A 17,914-nucleotide genomic window follows, 5' to 3' on the forward strand; every position below is an offset into this window, starting at 1 on the left:
AAATAGTGATCTAGTTTTCCCCTTTTCTTCGTATGGAAAACTTGGGGTGAAATTGAATAAGATTCTTCCTTTTTACTTATCGTATAATTGAATTGAATTTCGCATTTCAAATCAATTCGTGACAGACGCGTTCCTTAACTTCCGGAGGCACGAAAAGATCTTCGACCCCTGACCAGCCACTGTCCCCACATCACGTTTCGTCTAAAAAAAACTTCTTCTAACTCTTTAAAATGTTTTCTACAAACGGCAGTTGCAAAGCCATGCTTATCCTTAACTTTTAGGTTGTTATACTAGGCAAATTTGATACAACTCACACTCAGCTAAAGTCGCACTCAACTTTTGTAACGTCATTAAAAAGAAAGGAAACCTTGGATATTGGACCAGGCTTCTCACAATGTCTGCTACGCTTGTTTTAAAAAAAAAAAAAACTGAAGACAACTCTTAAAACTTATTATTTTTAAGGACTTTCCTATCTTTGATTGCCCTTTCTCTTTTTCATTCGCTTGTGAAGAACTGAGGATCTTCCCGTGGTATTTTCCATTTTTTGTTTTTACGCGGGAAAATCAATCCGATATCGTGACCTCAATCCCTTTGACAAGTTTATACAGGAAAATTCATAACCTTAACTCGTGAATTCCGCGTTAAATTGCACGCGAAAACACTCGCATGAATCGCGCAGCGATGAGTGCAATGTCAGTTTTCAAGAGCAATTCGACGCGAATTCACTGGTCAAGTAATTGATTTTTCTTGAACTGAATAAAAATAATAAGAAAAAGTAAACAGCAATAATTCTGTTGTTATACCGAGCACGAAACAATATCGCTCAGCCTCGTTTTCAATTCGCAATACTTCTTGTGTGAGATTATTCAGCGTTAATTGATTTCCGGTTTATTTTTTGCGATAAGTGACACATGATTAAAATTATTTAAAATGAGAGACCAGAGCGCGAGACAAGAACGGTGCGAGGAAGGGGGAGATCAAGTTGGTTTACAAAATAAAACGTGAAGTTTACTCCCATTTCCGACTTCACCCCCTCCCCCCCTTACTAATCTCAGGTGGAATATGGTACACTATTCACTTCATTAAAAGTAGGGGGGGTTGTTTCTAGAGAAATTGTAGTGTAGTACAAGATAATCGGGTTTTAATCACCTGAGTTGTGAATTGACCACCGTAAAGTGTTCCGGTTCGTGCGTTACAAAGTCACCTCAGAGCGAGATTACCTCAAAACATCATCAAAGGGTGACGACGGGTGTGAATTCCAGAGTTTTAAATCACTATCCTAAATCCAACAATTCGCAACAACGATGAGACTTGTATGATCTTTATTTCTTATAAAATTTAGATATAGAATATCTACACATACAGGCGGCTTTAATAAGTCTATCGTAGCCTTCTTCGTAAGAATTTGTTCTCTCCTACAGAACTGTAGTTGTACGCTCTCTACGTTATAAATAGGTATAAAATCTACTATGCTATCGATACTACGAGAGAGATGACAATAATGATTTACTTAGCATATAATCTCGAACTTACATTGAACACACTTTTCCCTGAAAACGATCGTCATAAAATGTTGTCGCGTCTAGAACTAGAGAATAACATGTGACAGACTTCCCAACTCACTTCAATGGGATTCAGACGAGGTTTTGAGTGATGCTCATTTCGTAGCCAGTGATGTGTAATCCAAATAAAACTGCGAACTACTCGCAATACTATAAATTAACTCTTTCTCTACCATTTTGAAACATCTTGGGCTAAAGGCTAGCAACGACAGTAACAGAAATGCGGCTTTTATCTCATCTTTCCAGATATGCGTTCCTTACGAGTATTTACAAAGACTAGATCATATCTTGATATACATTATTTATAGGTATATAAATACATGTTCACTTTATGTACAGCAAGACAAAAACGCCACCAACCAGACCGCAACTATGCCTAATAGCTTCTTTTTAAAAGTGAAAGTCGAACGGGGGGGATAGACAATTGCACAGAAACCGTCCACAGTCTTCGCCCAAAGTTCTCTTTCCAAGATTTTTTCAGTCACGTTTCATTTCATCTCTGAACTACGAAATGGCTAAGTGGACAACATGTAACCTGGAATCAGAATAAATTAAAGCACTCTTCCCGGAATAAAATGCTACCGTATAATCCGAAACAAGTTTCTCAAGGAAAAAGAAAAATGTGATTGAAACAGAATGTCGAGTTCTAGCCCTTTCAACAGAAAAATAATATATATATATATGAACCTAAAAGGAATATTAAGAAAAAGAAAGAAGATAAAAAAAAAATCCACTTTTTTGTGAAAGAGGAGTCACCACTGTTCAATACTACAAGACAGAACCGGTTTGTAACAAAACAAATGTGTAACCTGTATATTAATGTTAATGCAGTCGAACATGACAACAGAAAAAGAGAAATTGGATGGTTGAGGCGTTTGATGAAAGTAGGATTTGAATAAGTATACAAAAGTTCGAGAAATTGTACTAACTGCGACACAGTAAAGACGCTTCGCAAAACAATGCCTTTGCTTGAATTCAGCGAGTCATCAAGAGTCAAGTCCTACTTATGAGTGTGAAAGCATGAAAGTGAAGAAATGAGAAGTACATACTGTTACTGTACCTCCTAATAATAAAAAGAAATTTAAAAAATAGTAAAATATTTCATGCTTGACTGATGTGAATAAGAAAACCGAAAAGTTAAAAAAAAAAAAAAATTATTAATAAAAGCTGACATCCCAAGAAAGAAAGAGAAAAGACCGACTTAGGTTACGTTATTCCACGGAGGAATGTTCTGCACAAGAGATTATGAAACAAGTATCATGCGTAGCCCTTTCTTAATAACTATATACCTAAACGCTATTATTACCACGATAAATCTCATTAACGCATTACTAAATTTTGTTCTAATACTCCTTTCATGGCTCTACCTACATGCAACTAAAATCTATAAATCCCTCTAATTAAAACGAAAAAGAATACTACTACTTCAGTTCTATGCTTGTAAAGTGTGAGGGTACGTGCCCCCTTTTATTTATTTATGCATATATTATAGCATTTACCGAACTAATTCCAAATGTTGGAATGATTAATAATTCTCTTTGTCTTTCACCTGCACCTGAGGATTGCAAGGCGTAATGTAGAGTACTTTGTGTAACTCACAACGGAAATAGTTCCTCTTTCTAGTACTCTGTTTAATAAAATTTGCAGCTTGAGTTTGACCCAAAATCACAGCTTCCTTATCACTATAACTACACCACCACAATAATATGGCTTTCACTACATAACCTGTAAAAAAAATTACAAATCGCCAAGATCTTCAGGATAAAAACTGCCGTAACTAAGAAATTTTCCCTTGCTCTTTATATCAGATTAAAGTAGGAAACGAAACCGAATTGATGGATAAGAAAAAAAGAGTTACTCACAAAAGTATGAAAATTGAAAAGAACTTACACACAAAAGTAAGGACAAAACTTCACTAGAAAAACTGAAGAAAAGATTCCAAGTAGTAACGTATCGTAATGGTTAACTAAGTAAACTTGAGAATATTTGTACTATACAAAACAAAAACGTAAAGGTCTTGCAACCTACCCCCTTCAGTACAAATTACTCGTTCTATTTTCAAGTACAGCAAACTAAAAAATTTCTAGCATGGCTCTTTCCTATTGACCAAAAAGATCACCATCACAAAGCTACTCGAACATGGACAAGATATCTTCGCTGGGAAGGTCGGACGGCGTCAGATAATTGAAAAGCTCTTCTGGGTCGAGGGTTCCTGGTAAAACCTACAAGATAGTGATCATACACAATGTCAAAACACGATGCATGGCCAATGTTACCCCCCCCCCCCCCCTTAGCCCTTCGTATGTGTAAGTAGCACTGGCAAACGACGAAAATTACCCGTTTTGGTACGCACGTACATAGATGGAGCAAGAACTCGTGCCAGTAAGTCGAGCAGGCATAGAGAAAAAGCCAACCACATATCAAAGGTTTGAGAAGTTCAGGGCATAACAACGATTTCGGCTCACAGCTGTCAATGTAACATTAACAGCACGTTCAACAAAAATAATAGTTTATATAAAGAACAGTCCACTTCCCCGACCCGACTTTCTTGGTATCAACTTACGTCTAAAGCGCCTTCCACTCCATCGGTTCCCCCGCCATGATCTTCCAGGACACCAAAGTTAAACTCGTCCGGAAGATTGTCGTGTTCGAGGTCGGCCGCAATGCTATCAGCATTCCCTGACACGGGAGGCTGGGGAAGGTTTGATGAGTGCTGCGTTCTTTCAGCAGCACCTTTTGGATTTGTATGACTCCCTGGAGTTTGGGGAGTGGCGGGACCTCGAGTGTGATTGCTGTTTTGCGTTGTGGCTTGACTAGTGACTGGACTGGGTGTCATCTTTTCACCTGAGGAAGTAAAAGGAAGAAACTCTTGAATTACAATGCGATTGCGGGTTGAAATGAAAGGCAAAGTACCACAAAAGCGTATACAATAAATGTTTTCCTGAAAGCCATAATACTCAGTCACTCACCACTGGGCGTGGATGCCGCTGGTTGCGTCGCTCCAGAATTGCTGGAGTTATGCTCTTGCAACTGATTTCCACCTGATGAGTTGTGAGACTCAGGAGGTGTCCGTCCAGGGGGAGTGGGTGCACCCATACCGGGGTTAGACGGTGGCTGAGTTTGATATGGCGAATAGTGTCCACTACTGCTGGACATCTGTGATGTAGGCGTCCTAACACCAGACAGTGGTAGCGAGTCAGGTGGAGACGGTCGAGCCTTCTTGGCTGGTTGTGGTCCTTGGCATTCGTCATCTTTTGGTTCTTGTTTAACAGGAACAGGCTTCCACTGACTGTTTGGATCAATTGTTACTTCTTCCACATCACTACTGAAATAGGAAGGTATCACTATGGTTAATGTGGAGTGCTCTATAATCGACATATCAGTTGTATCTAAATTATTACTACCTTGAGGATTTCGATTCAAATTCTTCGAAACGATAAATAAAATTCTTTCTACTTGTAAATTCGGATTTATGTCTCTGTAAAAACTCTGCACGCTTCCTATTTCACGTAAAATGGTAACTATAGCAACCACCTGGAAGTTGTAAGGATGCCCCACATAAACTGATCCACTTCAAGTCCTTCAAGAAGTGCAACTTTGCTGTAAAATGAAATAAGAAGAATTAGATTAAGTTCAGAGTTTAAAAAGACAGTAGGGACTTCAAAGTTAGAAAAATATCAAGCAATTAAAGTCCTTTACAATTGCCCTATCACTTCTCCTAAGTTAGAACCTTCAGAAAACCACTCGTGCATACGAATCCCAGACTGAATTGATACACATTGAATTTGATCACGACGAAAAACTTTTTGAATCATGCTCATGACTGTTTTCGAAAATTTGCATCATATTCAAAGGTAACTCGATATGTAAGTTTAAATTGATAAGATTGCTACACACAGCATGAAAAAGATTTTATTTCTCACCGAAAGAACAAGAGAGTAAAAGGTCCACAACAACAAAAGAAATGAACTTACCTACAAACTGGACATTTCCAACTTCCTCTTTCACAGTTGAGTCTTAAATAAGATTCCAGGTCGAAACACTACAGACACAAAAGATAGAGGGTTGCATATTCAGTGAAGTGGACGACGCTGTTTTAATTAACTTTACGAGAAGTCGCTGTCTGGTATCCCAAGTCTTAAAAGTGGTAACCAAAATATCTAACTTCAATTTTACTTCGGTCTCAAGGTATATGGCTTGGTGTCATATCTGATACACACGCATGCATATGTTCCTGCTGCCAAACGGTATCACCACCCAACTGTTTACTGGTAATTCTGCCTTGAACTACATATGAAATTACATGGTTTTCGGGAGTGACTTGCTTCTAATTTCTTCATACAGTATTGTTCTTGACTCAAATATAGAGTTCATGAGAATAAAGGAAACGATCACCAATTTCAAATGCTCCTGATTTCCAATCGAAGTCCCCTTGTCATTACCATAGGAAATGTAAAGGGAACAATGTAAAAAAAATTATGAAAACTAATTTTGGGGTATCAAAGGCTAGGCAAAACCTGTACGCATACCATACACACACTTGTAAATGTCAAGCGTATACCTGAATATGTTTACAATCATGGCCTCTGGCTGGTAACGTTATTCTTCTGAATGTGATGGGACATTTAAGTGATACTTTGATAGCTGTTTGTTCCACACTGTCATCTGTGCCGCCGGCAGATGACGAACTAAACGAGAAGTTTCTTTTAACTATGGATCAAAGATAATTATTTGAATCAGTATAATAATAGTACTTGACAAAGAATGCATTACTTGATGCGAGCCTTTCAACTCTAGAAACCAGTTACAAGCTCTACAAACAAAAATTGGGTCAAACAGTACTACGTGTAGTATTACTCACTTTTTGTGATACAATGTTCTGCCGGAAGAAGTCTTTTTCGTAACAAGCTCTGTAAAACGGAGCTAACTGAGGGTCTATGGACCAACTGGAGGACGAATAGGTGGGACTGAGAGGGAAAATGTCAAACATAAGCTTCATCGGTAATAATGCTAATCGCATTAAAAAGAATACCACATGATAGAAATGTTGAAGTTACTCACGCAGCAGCAAGCTGTAACTGTTATCTGTATTGTGTTCCTTCCTGGTTTACAAACATTCTTCAAATGAAGAGGTTTATGCGAAGTTTTATTGTCTCCTTGCTGTAAAAGAAATAGATAAATTTTAAAATATTATATATATATTTCATAACACTGTGAGTTTTATCCAAACATCACATTCATACAAGGGTTTACTTGGTTTTGGTTAATAAAACCACCAACGAAGTATACATGGAATACACATCTCAACATGGAATGCTTTTATTCAGTAACACATTCATAAAAAGATTTTAAAAAATTAATATTACTGCTGTTCTTTACACACCCTTTCAATAATAAGGGGGTTGGCATTCACGCTGACAGTCACAGACTGTGGCCAATTTGTATACATCTGTTTATCTTCATGGTGGTAGCATTTGAACTGAAGCTCAAGATCAGGTCTGGCAAGGAAAAAAAAAATCTCATCAAATTTTCACATTCACGATAATCTCACTATTTTTTCTTAAAAAAGACCATCAGTATATTCTATTTCTCTATAAAACACCCACTGTTCCTCATGTGCCAAGCCTTGCATTTAATTCCTAGGATAAGCACTCCATACTGAGCCTTTTCAACCTTTAAATTCTCGTGATCTAAATGCCAATTCTTCCCAACCATACAACATGAAAATTTTGCTGGTTTTTATATGAAGGGTAGCCCTTGATTGACAGAAACATGTTCCCACATCTAAACTAAACAACCCGCCCCAGCCCCCTAAGTTGAAAACATTACACATTTCCCGAATAATGTTCTGATGCTCAATCAGAAAATAGTAAAAATTATTTTCCTACAGAATTCCAATTCACCTCAAACAAAAAAAAAAAAAAAAATTGCTCATTCACAAAATAGAAGTCATATGAAATTTTCATGCCATACCAGAGTCGATTATTCTCCGCATTCAAATTTTTAATCTATTTATTTGCTTGAAACTGTCCCAAAATTGAAAGAAATTCTAACATGGTAACTTCAGTAAGTCAAAAGAGGGTCAAAGAGGATAAAAAAATGAGAAATTAACAATAAAAAGAGTTACCTCATCATTAGTGTCTGATGAACAGAGTCTCTGAGATGGAACACATGATTACTGACAGCCAGATTATGCTCCAGTCTGAATGGGGCCAGAACTATACCATCTCTTACAGGAAATGTTAATCTTATCACATCATTTTCACCTAATGACAACAGAGAAGAATAAATGTAGAATGGCATTTTTTAAGGACTGATCTGCAAATTACCCTTTCCTAGTGTAATCCTGAAGAAGCAACAAAAGATTTAATGCTACAATGTAATTGCAATTCTTTGAAAGCCCTACAGTTAACTGCAAATCAAGTAAGTGCCACTAGACATCAACTGAATTTATTAAACTCACAATAAGAAGAAGACCATAGGGAGTATTCAAATACAGTATAAGTTTAATGATGTGGTACGGCAGTAATTCAGTCACCTTTGCACAAATGCTCTTTGTAAATATATGCAAAACTTAAAAGGTTGTTTAAATTCTATCTAACTATTCCAAAGGAATTGTTGTTAACTGATAATCCTTGACCTGCCAGTAGAGACAACTGCACTGGGACTATGAAATGTTGTTATTCAAACAAACACAATTCAATGGGGATGAATTTGTAAAACAAGCAGGGCTTGACACTAACAGTAGCCAACTAGCCACAAACTAGTAGAAATTCAGCTTTGGCAAGTGGTTTTCGATTTCCACTGGCCGGTTCAGCTAGTAAACAAACTAAAATTGTTGTAACATCTAAGTTGTCGCTAGCCACTTAGCAAGTAAGTTGAAAAGTTAGTGTCAAGCTCCAACAAGGAAGAATACAATATGAGACATATTCCAAACATATTCTAAACTCTTTCAACCTCATTCCAGTCCACTTACTAGTTAACCTTGGAGGTTTGACATCCTCATAAGCTTGTGGTGAAGCAGTGTTAGGAACCACCTGGGGTTTGATGTCATAGCAGTTTGATGGATTCAGGGCAGCATCAGTGATACTCATGTAAGGGCTTGGCATTGCTACTGGTGTGACTGGGGGTGACATGGCATTTGCCATGGTTGCATTTGGGTACTGGGGTGCACTCTTGCGTCGTCTCTGCATGGGGCGTGGCCCCTGTTGCGGCAAATGAGGGCCATACATTCCTGGTTGGGGTACCTGCCCCACTGAGGGCAGCTGGGGACCTTGTGGTACTTGTGGCACTTGGCTCATAGGACTCATTTGAGACATCTGGTTCACTGGACCTATCGGAGGCATCTGTGGTCCCATCTGTGGACCCATCTGTGGTCCAATTGGCTGGTTTAGTTGTCCCATTGATTGGTTGACTGAGTTTGGCTGCATCATGTGTCCCATCTGTTGGTTCATCTGTGACATGGGGCTCATACTTGGTGTGTAAGGTGGAGGAGGTGTTGGTTGTTGTTGGTAACCAGCCTGTGCTGGATAAGAAGAAGGCATCTGATAGCCACCCTGTTGCTGCAAAGAAAAAAAATTACTGAATGGCTTTACTGCACAAAAGACCAACAATCATAGCATTGATGGTTAGCACTTTCTATCTCTTTTTTTCCTGTAACACCCTTATGGTCCACTGAACTTGAAAACTGAATAATCATTCTCACACTCAAAAGGGGATAAAGGAACAATCAAGGAGACAGAAAGAAATTTTTTATATACATCACGAAAGGCTGGATAAAATACAGATTAAAATAGTTTGTGACATATGCTATCAAACATTAAGCAGTGAAAACTGGTAAAACACTTATGTTTATTTCATTCGTGTTATTTCTCAAAGCTAAACTTGGTGTACAGGGAGCAGCTCCATCACCAAAAAAAATTTAAGAGGCCTTTTCTAAAACAATTCAGTGTGTGTTTGTACCCAAGGACACTTCTAAAAGAGAAAAATACTTAATTATATACAGTAGTTGAAAGTATGCAGGAGACACAATAGTTAAGAGGTACAATTATGCCAAATAATGTACAGTCATATACCACTAGAAATGGAGTTTCATCATCCAAAGCACTCTACAAGAAGTCAAAAAAGGTGCATCTTACCCCATATTGTCCTGCATACTGCTGCTTGTAATGTTGCTGCATCTGCTGTTGCTGTTGTTGCATTTGCTGCTGGTGCTGCTGTTGTTTTCTCATCATGTAATCCTGTAAATATTGTGTGCGGCTCATCCCTGAATTGGGTTTCTGCATTCCCTGCTGGGCACCAGGTTGTTGCTGCTGCTGTTGCCCAAATGGCTGTGGATACTGGGGAAAGCTATTACTTCGCTGATATGGTGGGGGAGGATGTTGAGGATGGCTGGCTTGATTGGGACCATATTGACTCTGCCCAGGAGGGAAAACATAATCTGTAGGGAAAATGCACAAAGGATTGCAAATTCAGAAACTATAAAAAGAGGGCACAAGTGGAAATTGAAAAACATCACCTTCTAAAGGCCTCTTTGAGCATATCATCATAAAACTGTAATCATTATAAAAACAGATCTTCAAATAAATTTAGTCAAGGGGTAATTCAAGGAAGAATGGCTGACACCAAACCCAAAAGAAACATCCTAAATAAAGCACTCTGCAAAAACAATGCAAATCAAACTTGCAAAGAGTGTAGATACTCTTTGAAAGGAGGGCAGCGGAGGGCAGCGTGGCCGAGTGGTCAGCGTGTCGGACTCGCAATCCTTCGCTCCCGGGTTCGAGTCCCGCCCTGACCACTACCTGAATTTGTTTCACGGTGGCTCCGAGTTCAAATCCTTGGCCATGCTTGTAAATAGCCAATTGGTTTGCCTCCAGCCAGTTGGGATTCTTAACAATGTTATGTTCAATTTGAATTATTTGTTTATAGCCCACAACATAAACTACTGGGTTACCAGTAATTGTGTTAGCTATTAAAGTTAATTTTTTTTTTTTTTTTTAATACTAAAATGTGCTCCAAAAAGGAAAGCTTACAAGTCCCTGAGTATGCAGGCACAGTCATTAGGAGGTGCTAGTAGCTTACTGAAATTCTAAAGATGATAACTTTTCTTGCCTCTAGTAAAAGCATTTCTACTATTGCCCTAAACATCACTACATGCAGCATAATCATTATTAAGGCAAATGATTGAATTTGAGTTTGCAGTTCTCTCCACTCACCCATTTGCTGCTGATCCTGAAGTGCAGCAGTGGCAGTTGCTGTGGCTGTTGCTGTTGCTGTAGCAGCTGCTGCAGCAACTGCAGCTGCAGCCGCAGCAGCGGCTGGATTGGCAGCAGGTTGTGGAAAGGGTGATGCATTGGGTGGGACAGCATTTTGCTGCGAATAATAATTATTACTTCCAGGAGGAACACTCGGGGTGCTTCCTGTGGCAGGGAAGCTGCTTTGTCGCTGCATATAGTTCTGTGCAACAGGCTGTGTCGTCTCTTGAGGAAGCCTGCTTCCTGGTCTAGCTGGGTAACCCCCTTTCAACAGAAAAACAACAAAAAATGTTACATTATTCATCAATTTGATTTGATGGTACATGTATTTTTTCAGCACAATATCTGCCAAATTCCATTTATTATCCCATTTACTACTTCTTGAGAGGCAAAGCTGTGCAACATTAATTCATTGTTACAATATATTAGTAAGAGTAGTTCATGGATAGCTTTTAAAAGAAATTGGGATAAAAATTTGGGCCCTGACCATAAACCCTACAACCAAGTTCTGATTTGTTGATCTCATTTGAAGTTTCAATGCTGCTTTAGATCAACTCTGTTTTGTGATAGATTTGAGTGGTACTGCACAACTTCAGTATGAAAATGGAAAAAAATATACATCAGCAACCTTTGATCAAACTAGAAAATAAAGCTCTGTTTGGTTGAACTTAGTTAAAGCTTCAATGTGTTTCCTTGTGCCATGGTGTTCAGTCAAAATAACAGCTTTGTAAGTTTTAGTATTTGGTGACACATTCACCAGATAATGTGAAGTTGGTTTGCATATTCCGCTGACTATTTCACAAGCTTCCATGACCTTTTTAGGTTTGAGAATTACCCCAAATTTTAAATAAAGCACCAAATTATAGTCAGATAGTACAAGCTTTAGATCAGCTGGGCCAAGATCCAATCATGAAGAGTAAATGCGGACATTATTTTGTAAATAAGGACATTTGTGATCTAGCCTGATTCTTACTAAAAGTCCTAACATTGTGTTTAAGAGAAGTCACGTGAAATACAAGTTTGGGAGTTACCAAGTTATAATGCTGAAATTCAATTGCTTTGAATTCCTATAGAGAATGTAGTATGTTTCCTAACTGTTATTTACCACAAACAGAACTCATTCAGAAGATAGTGATGATTAAATTTTTGAACATTCATTGCCACAAGTATGATATTGAAATGGTACATGAAATAAAACTGAACAGAGCCTCTTGAAATTAATTTGATATTGTACACCATCACTATAAAGAGTGAATAAAACCAAGTGATACCTCAACATTCATCAACGTATCTCCCAAATTCCTTATAATATTTATGGAAAGCATTGGTATTGATTAATGTCTTACCAAAGAAGGGAAAATTTAATTTTTACCTGATTGTGCATATTGCTTTGGATTTGCAGAAGTCGAGAGGTATGGATGTCCCACAGAATTAACTGTATTTGTTGTAGGGATTCCTGGATTCGTAGGATCATGAGTCATGTTTGCTGTTCCATTAGTCATTGGGGACGTGACACCCCAAACAGTTGTTACCACAGATAGCGATGGAGGTTGTTGGCCATGACCTTGAGTACTCTGTGGCCACATAACAGTTGATGCATCACTGTAATGTAAGAACTACATATTAAGCACCCTTGTCAAATATCTATGCCTTGGGTCAATTGCTTACGTGTGGGAACTGACCTAAAGACAATTGTCTTACCCTGGTTAAGTACATACTGAGAACATGTCTTGAATAAAATATTGCCCCAGTGATATTCAACTGATGTCCTGATAACGGGAAATTAAGTGCTCAAATGATTTTCTTGCACAACATCACTGAGCAAAATCACAAAGAACCATTCAGTCCTTAGATATTTGCAAAGTTAGTATAAACATAAAGGTTTCTAATTCCTTGAATGGGAAACATACAGTGCACCTCAGGAAATTCTATGACTGCAGAGGAGGTAATCAGAAATAACTTTCCCAGAATTCAAAAATTGTAAGGGCAGTATAAAAAGTGTTCTTCATAACCAGGTTAATAGAAAAAGGATGTTTGGACCTCGAGTAATCAAGCCTTTTTTAATCAATATCAGCATTAACTTCCGAAAACTCTAGAAATCACTTCTGAATTTTCATAATATCTAAAATTAAAAAAGGCAAAATATTGGTCTTTCCTCAATTTAGGATTGCGACACACACAGAGTTTAGTATACAAGCCTCTTCAAACAAAATCAAATTACTACATGGTGAGTTTACTATATCATACAATGATAAATTACTGCTATATAGAAGTAAAATTCCTGGTTCATAAAAAAGTTCAGTTAAGATACAAATGTAAATTTTTTTGCGCAGAGATATTTGACACAGAGGGACTAAACTCCAAGGACATTATCAACAAAAATGCAAATTTCTATGGCAATGATTTCCACAGAAGCAGAAGTTGTAAACCTACACGTACACTCTCTGACTTAACAAGCTAAAATCCATTCGATACTCTGATGATCATTTTGGCTAAGGAAACTAGGAAAACACCACATAACATGTTGATTATTCTCTTGCCACAAGATTTTGAGCTTACGCCCGATGAATTCTAAACAAATCCACAGTAATGAATTCAGGCAAACTAAAGCATGTGTTTAAAGTTGATTTAACTGCTACAGTTTGAAGACAGGGGTTGAACAAGCTTTAACTGGCAGCATTTAAGGATCAGTGAGAGTAGAAGGTAAACAAGGGTGGTGCAGTGAGCAAAGAGGGAGTTAAAATGCTCTGTTAGGATGTTAATTAACACAAGATCAATCTAACTCTACAAAACGCAAGACTACACAGAAAAGTCAATTGAAAAAATATCTGACAAGTGACCTACTTGTTTGAGAGCTGACTTAATTGATTCATTGGGTTCAATTGATTCATCTGAGCAAGCTTGTTTCCTGGTGCTGTGGGGTAACCTGCTGTCTTCTGAGTATCAACATTTCTCTGCTTTTGATGCCGAAGTAAGAGAAGTCTGCCAAGATCTTCACACCAAACACCTAACATAGCTGAGAATAACTCATGATCAATACAAAATTGCAATATTGGGTTGGGAATCTACTCAGGGCAAATATAGATAATGCCCTTTTTGCCTAATTAAGAGTTCATTTCAATAGTTTTTTTTTTTGTATGAGCAACTAGTACTTTGATCCATTTAAATTCAAACAGAAAACAAAAACAGCTCATGTATAAATAGTGCTTTGACTTTTAAAGCTGTGACTAAGTTTGACATCTTAATTGTCACCAAAAAAAAACCACTTCCATGATGATATTTCTTGACAGTTTTTGTTGATGAAGTCAACATAACCACTGTGATTTCAATGGTTTAGTCACCTTCACAATACAACATGGAAAAATATTTTGCAAGAAGTAAAACTGAACATGCAAGGTTATGTCCACCATAAAATTTCAGTATAAACAGTTGACCTAATCTCACAGTGAAGTGCATCAACATTATGCTTCAAAGCCTGCACCTTGGTTTTCATTATTTGATGCTACAATGATCACAAAACTCCAAGAAATGATTGCATGTTCTTAAAGTTTTTCCCTCCCTCAGATTTGTGACCTTGTTCCCACACCAGCCCACCTTCACCACACTTGTTAAATATACTAATCCCACACAAAGTTGTTTAACTTTCCACCTAGCAACTGCTACCAAAATCCATCAACAAACATAAACCAGATTTCTAAGTTCACAGCTTTTCACCAAATTCATGTGTGTGCATCACATTTTGTACTGAAAGATATTGCACCTTGAGACAGTAGTGCATGCACAACGAAAACTTGGCCATCATTGGCAAAAAGATGGTATGCTCTAAAATCTTATCTGATTTTTTCTTTTCATTCTTTTTCTTTAATATTACGCACCAGATCCATAAGTTTGAAAGCAGGGTTTGGCATTGTCCATTTATAAAAATCTCTAACTTTTCCCCAAATGAAAGTTATAAAAATAAAATTTTCCTCATCAAATTAAAACAAAATGTGTAACAGTGGCCTCATAGCACCTTTCTTTTTCCCATATGAGCCTCCTTTCCCCCAATAAAAAAATTGCATGTGAGTACATTCATAAAAGGGCATCAACAAAACAATATAGATGGGAAAAACAAATGTGTCATGGTGGTTTCTATTTGAATATACATGTACCTCAATTTTCAAAAACTGAATTTCAATATCCTTGGCTTTATGGCAAGCATGTGGCAATTATTCTGACTACAGTATTTGTCTCCCAAGGTGTGAAAAAAATTATGAACATAGAGGTACTTACAAGCTGACTTTGAGGAGAACTTGTCTCTGTGTGCAGCACAGACAGCCAAGAGTCTATAACCTACACAATAGAAGTTCAGAAGACTTATTATAACAAACTAGATTTCCAGTCAATCTACAATTACATATTTCCACTAAACCACTTTTGACAAATTTCAGTTAGTATGATTTAAAGAGAAAAGTACTCAATTTTTTGTCTGAATTTATGCAAAACACTAAGAAATCTTATGTTCCACGTGTATTCATGCACAGTTATTATACTAAACTGATTATTTAGAGTCTCTTTACACAAATTAGCTCTTTTGGTGGATTTGGAACTGTTTATGCAACTTGTACATTGACCAGTTGTATAAATTAAACATAATTGCATTATTGTAAGTAATTGTAAGTCCAGACGTTTTGTCTCTGGACATGTTTCTTTTATTTTTTCCAAGTCAATAAAGACCTTATCTATCTACAAGCAAGAGTGCATGGCAAGAAAAAATTAGCTATCCAGATTAGTACTTAAGATAACTCACTCTTCATGAATGTTAAACAATCAAATCATCCTAATATCACCTACAGTTGATCATTCCAGTATTTTTCATGAATGTTGAGCAGAGGAACATGAAGGAAGCAAAATTGGCACAACATACCTAAATCCAAATCATACCCTGGATTAGCTGCAACTTGACTCACAACCTGAGCAATAAGAAATCGCAAAGTTTAAGTACATAAACACATCTCATTAGCAATTAACTTAAAACTTGAATTCAATATTCTAATTTACACTCCATAACATAAATATTTTTGCTCTTCTACCATTGGTCTAAATGCATCACATGACCAAATATGTCCTAGCTAAAACTTGTAAAAATCCTGGAATACTCCTCAAGAGATATTCCTAAATTTTTAAACCTTATGTGCAATACATTTAAGTTTCCATTCAACAAGACTCAAACCATTTGCTGTTTCTACAGAAGAGACAAAGTTATTACAATTGCATGATTAACTATCCAGAGTGTGCACAACCAAACTGCTAAAACAATGTATACCGTGAGGCATCCCATCAAGTTGCTTTCAAATGCTCGCTGAAAAGCACGTACATCCCCACACCACTCCAGAAGTTCTCTTGCTGAAGTTTGAAACCCTTGTGGAGAGGACAGGTGTTGTTTTATACACTGGAGTCTTTCATTAGTTTGTTGAATGTGCCGTTCCATACTCAGGCTCATTCCAGCACCTGCAGAAGATGTGATTTTCTTGTATTAACAGAAAGTCAACTTAAGGTTATTCATAAGTTACATATAAATAAAACTGCATTTTTGAACCAGTATGGAGAGAATGTAATGATAAGAAATGTTTTCCACATTTAGGTAATTGTAAGGAAGAGCTTCTAGTCTATTTGATAAAGATATTGTACATAATTATTTCCACCCTTATGCTGTACATTAAAATTATATTCCTTGGCTAAGTAGGATTCTATAATACAAAAAAAAAATATGTAAACTACATGAATAGTGTAATGGAAGGCAAGTGTGGTGAGAGAGGTGTATGAGCTTGTTCTAGTTCTCCTATTATGTGCAAAAGAGTACCACTATCCCTGATCCATCACAGATCAGACTGAACTTTCTCCAGTAGCAGAAACCATTGATCTACTTTCTATCCCCTGTCACTTTTAGTGACTTTCAGAGCTATTGGGGAGTTTTAAAAATACATATTTAAATATCCTACCAAATTCTGACAAAATAGTTGACCTCTGAAAATGCTACTTCTCTTCATAATACATGTTGAAAACAGTAGCTAGGTTGTGAGATTACCTCAAATTAGAAAGTGCAAAACACTTCGCATTTTCCTTCTTGTGCTAAGAATGGTGCGAAAACACTTCAAAAAGAGTGTTTTCAGATTAATTCTCTTTGTTCCCATAAACAACACTTCTCTCTTGTGGCATCATAATTAAAAATGCCAAATTACTAACAAAAGAACTTAAGATGTAATTAAACACCCATCCAAAGCGCATGCAATCATTGTTGATAATTAGCAACCAAATCTGAACATAATTTACCAGCGGCAATATTTATAGATGACCATTATGTTAGTTTTGGTTTCAAAATTTCAACTCTAGACATACACTAAAAAGTCAGCATGGAACCTAACAGTTCAAAATCTTTCAAAGACTTCTTTGAATTTGATCTGCTGATATATACACCATCACCTTCTTCCATCAAAACTAACCCTCACCTACAAAACACATGCTACATAGAATTTGAAACAAACTGAACAATTAAGTTTACTTATAAAAAAAACCTGAAAGTAAAGCTAGCATGCCTACCTTATGAATTTACTACACAAATCACCCTGCAAGCCCCAACAAATATACAGGCTGTATGTTGTCAAGCAGGGCAAATTTGCATGAAAATTCAAGAGTTCATAGCCCGTGGAAAATTATTCCTACAAAGCTCAATTCAAATAAGTTTGAATAAGCTACATTTTCAAAGCAAAATGAACTGATCCCAGTAGAAAAGAAAGTAAACAACTCTGAGTGGCCATATTTAAATCCTGTACATGCTCACAGCAACCTTGCATGTTGAAATAGAAACCAGAGTCAAAATAAAAGGCCAACCGCACAAGCTACTGCATGGTCTTTGTTACCACCAAATCAGTAATGGAGCTTAATTATTCAAAGACCACAAGCAACTCCATTGTCTTTCATCCCCATTCAATACTTGTCTTTGGTTCACCAAATAGACTTCCACATGTACCTCTTTTGAAAAGATGAATTAATTAAGAAAACAGTGGTGCTCTCCCACAGAACCTGATTCACACTCCTCAAGAAAACTGCTCTGTGGTC

At 37.1% G+C, this 17,914-nt stretch overlaps 1 protein-coding gene across 7 annotated transcripts in view; it reads right to left on the reverse strand.

Moving 5' to 3' along the window:
* Positions 1 to 1,305: 1,305 nt before the first annotated feature.
* The window catches only part of LOC111342094 (zinc finger MIZ domain-containing protein 1), a 36,666-nt gene continuing 20,057 nt past the window's right edge, over positions 1,306 to 17,914 (reverse strand). For 4 of the 7 annotated variants that reach the window (XM_022949137.2, XM_022949133.2, XM_022949131.2 and 1 more), the window contains 18 exons: positions 16,122 to 16,306; positions 15,723 to 15,768; positions 15,089 to 15,148; positions 13,661 to 13,832; positions 12,189 to 12,418; positions 10,778 to 11,080; positions 9,701 to 10,002; positions 8,539 to 9,124; positions 7,690 to 7,828; positions 6,946 to 7,060; positions 6,624 to 6,722; positions 6,424 to 6,529; positions 6,124 to 6,272; positions 5,537 to 5,604; positions 5,094 to 5,162; positions 4,532 to 4,887; positions 4,126 to 4,406; positions 1,306 to 3,784 (listed from right to left, as the gene is read on the reverse strand). In XM_022949137.2, the coding sequence (XP_022804872.2) occupies positions 3,692 to 3,784; positions 4,126 to 4,406; positions 4,532 to 4,887; positions 5,094 to 5,162; positions 5,537 to 5,604; positions 6,124 to 6,272; positions 6,424 to 6,529; positions 6,624 to 6,722; positions 6,946 to 7,060; positions 7,690 to 7,828; positions 8,539 to 9,124; positions 9,701 to 10,002; positions 10,778 to 11,080; positions 12,189 to 12,418; positions 13,661 to 13,832; positions 15,089 to 15,148; positions 15,723 to 15,768; positions 16,122 to 16,306 (3,359 nt within the window). In that variant the 3' untranslated portion in view covers positions 1,306 to 3,691. The remainder of the gene's footprint in view (positions 3,785 to 4,125; positions 4,407 to 4,531; positions 4,888 to 5,093; positions 5,163 to 5,536; positions 5,605 to 6,123; positions 6,273 to 6,423; positions 6,530 to 6,623; positions 6,723 to 6,945; positions 7,061 to 7,689; positions 7,829 to 8,538; positions 9,125 to 9,700; positions 10,003 to 10,777; positions 11,081 to 12,188; positions 12,419 to 13,660; positions 13,833 to 15,088; positions 15,149 to 15,722; positions 15,769 to 16,121; positions 16,307 to 17,914) is intronic. The other 3 variants (XM_022949136.2, XM_022949135.2, XM_022949134.2) reach the window with 3 other exon arrangements.

This window comes from Stylophora pistillata, chromosome 1 (genome assembly GCF_964205215.1).
Source record: "Stylophora pistillata chromosome 1, jaStyPist1.2, whole genome shotgun sequence".
Lineage (NCBI taxonomy): Eukaryota > Metazoa > Cnidaria > Anthozoa > Scleractinia > Pocilloporidae > Stylophora > Stylophora pistillata.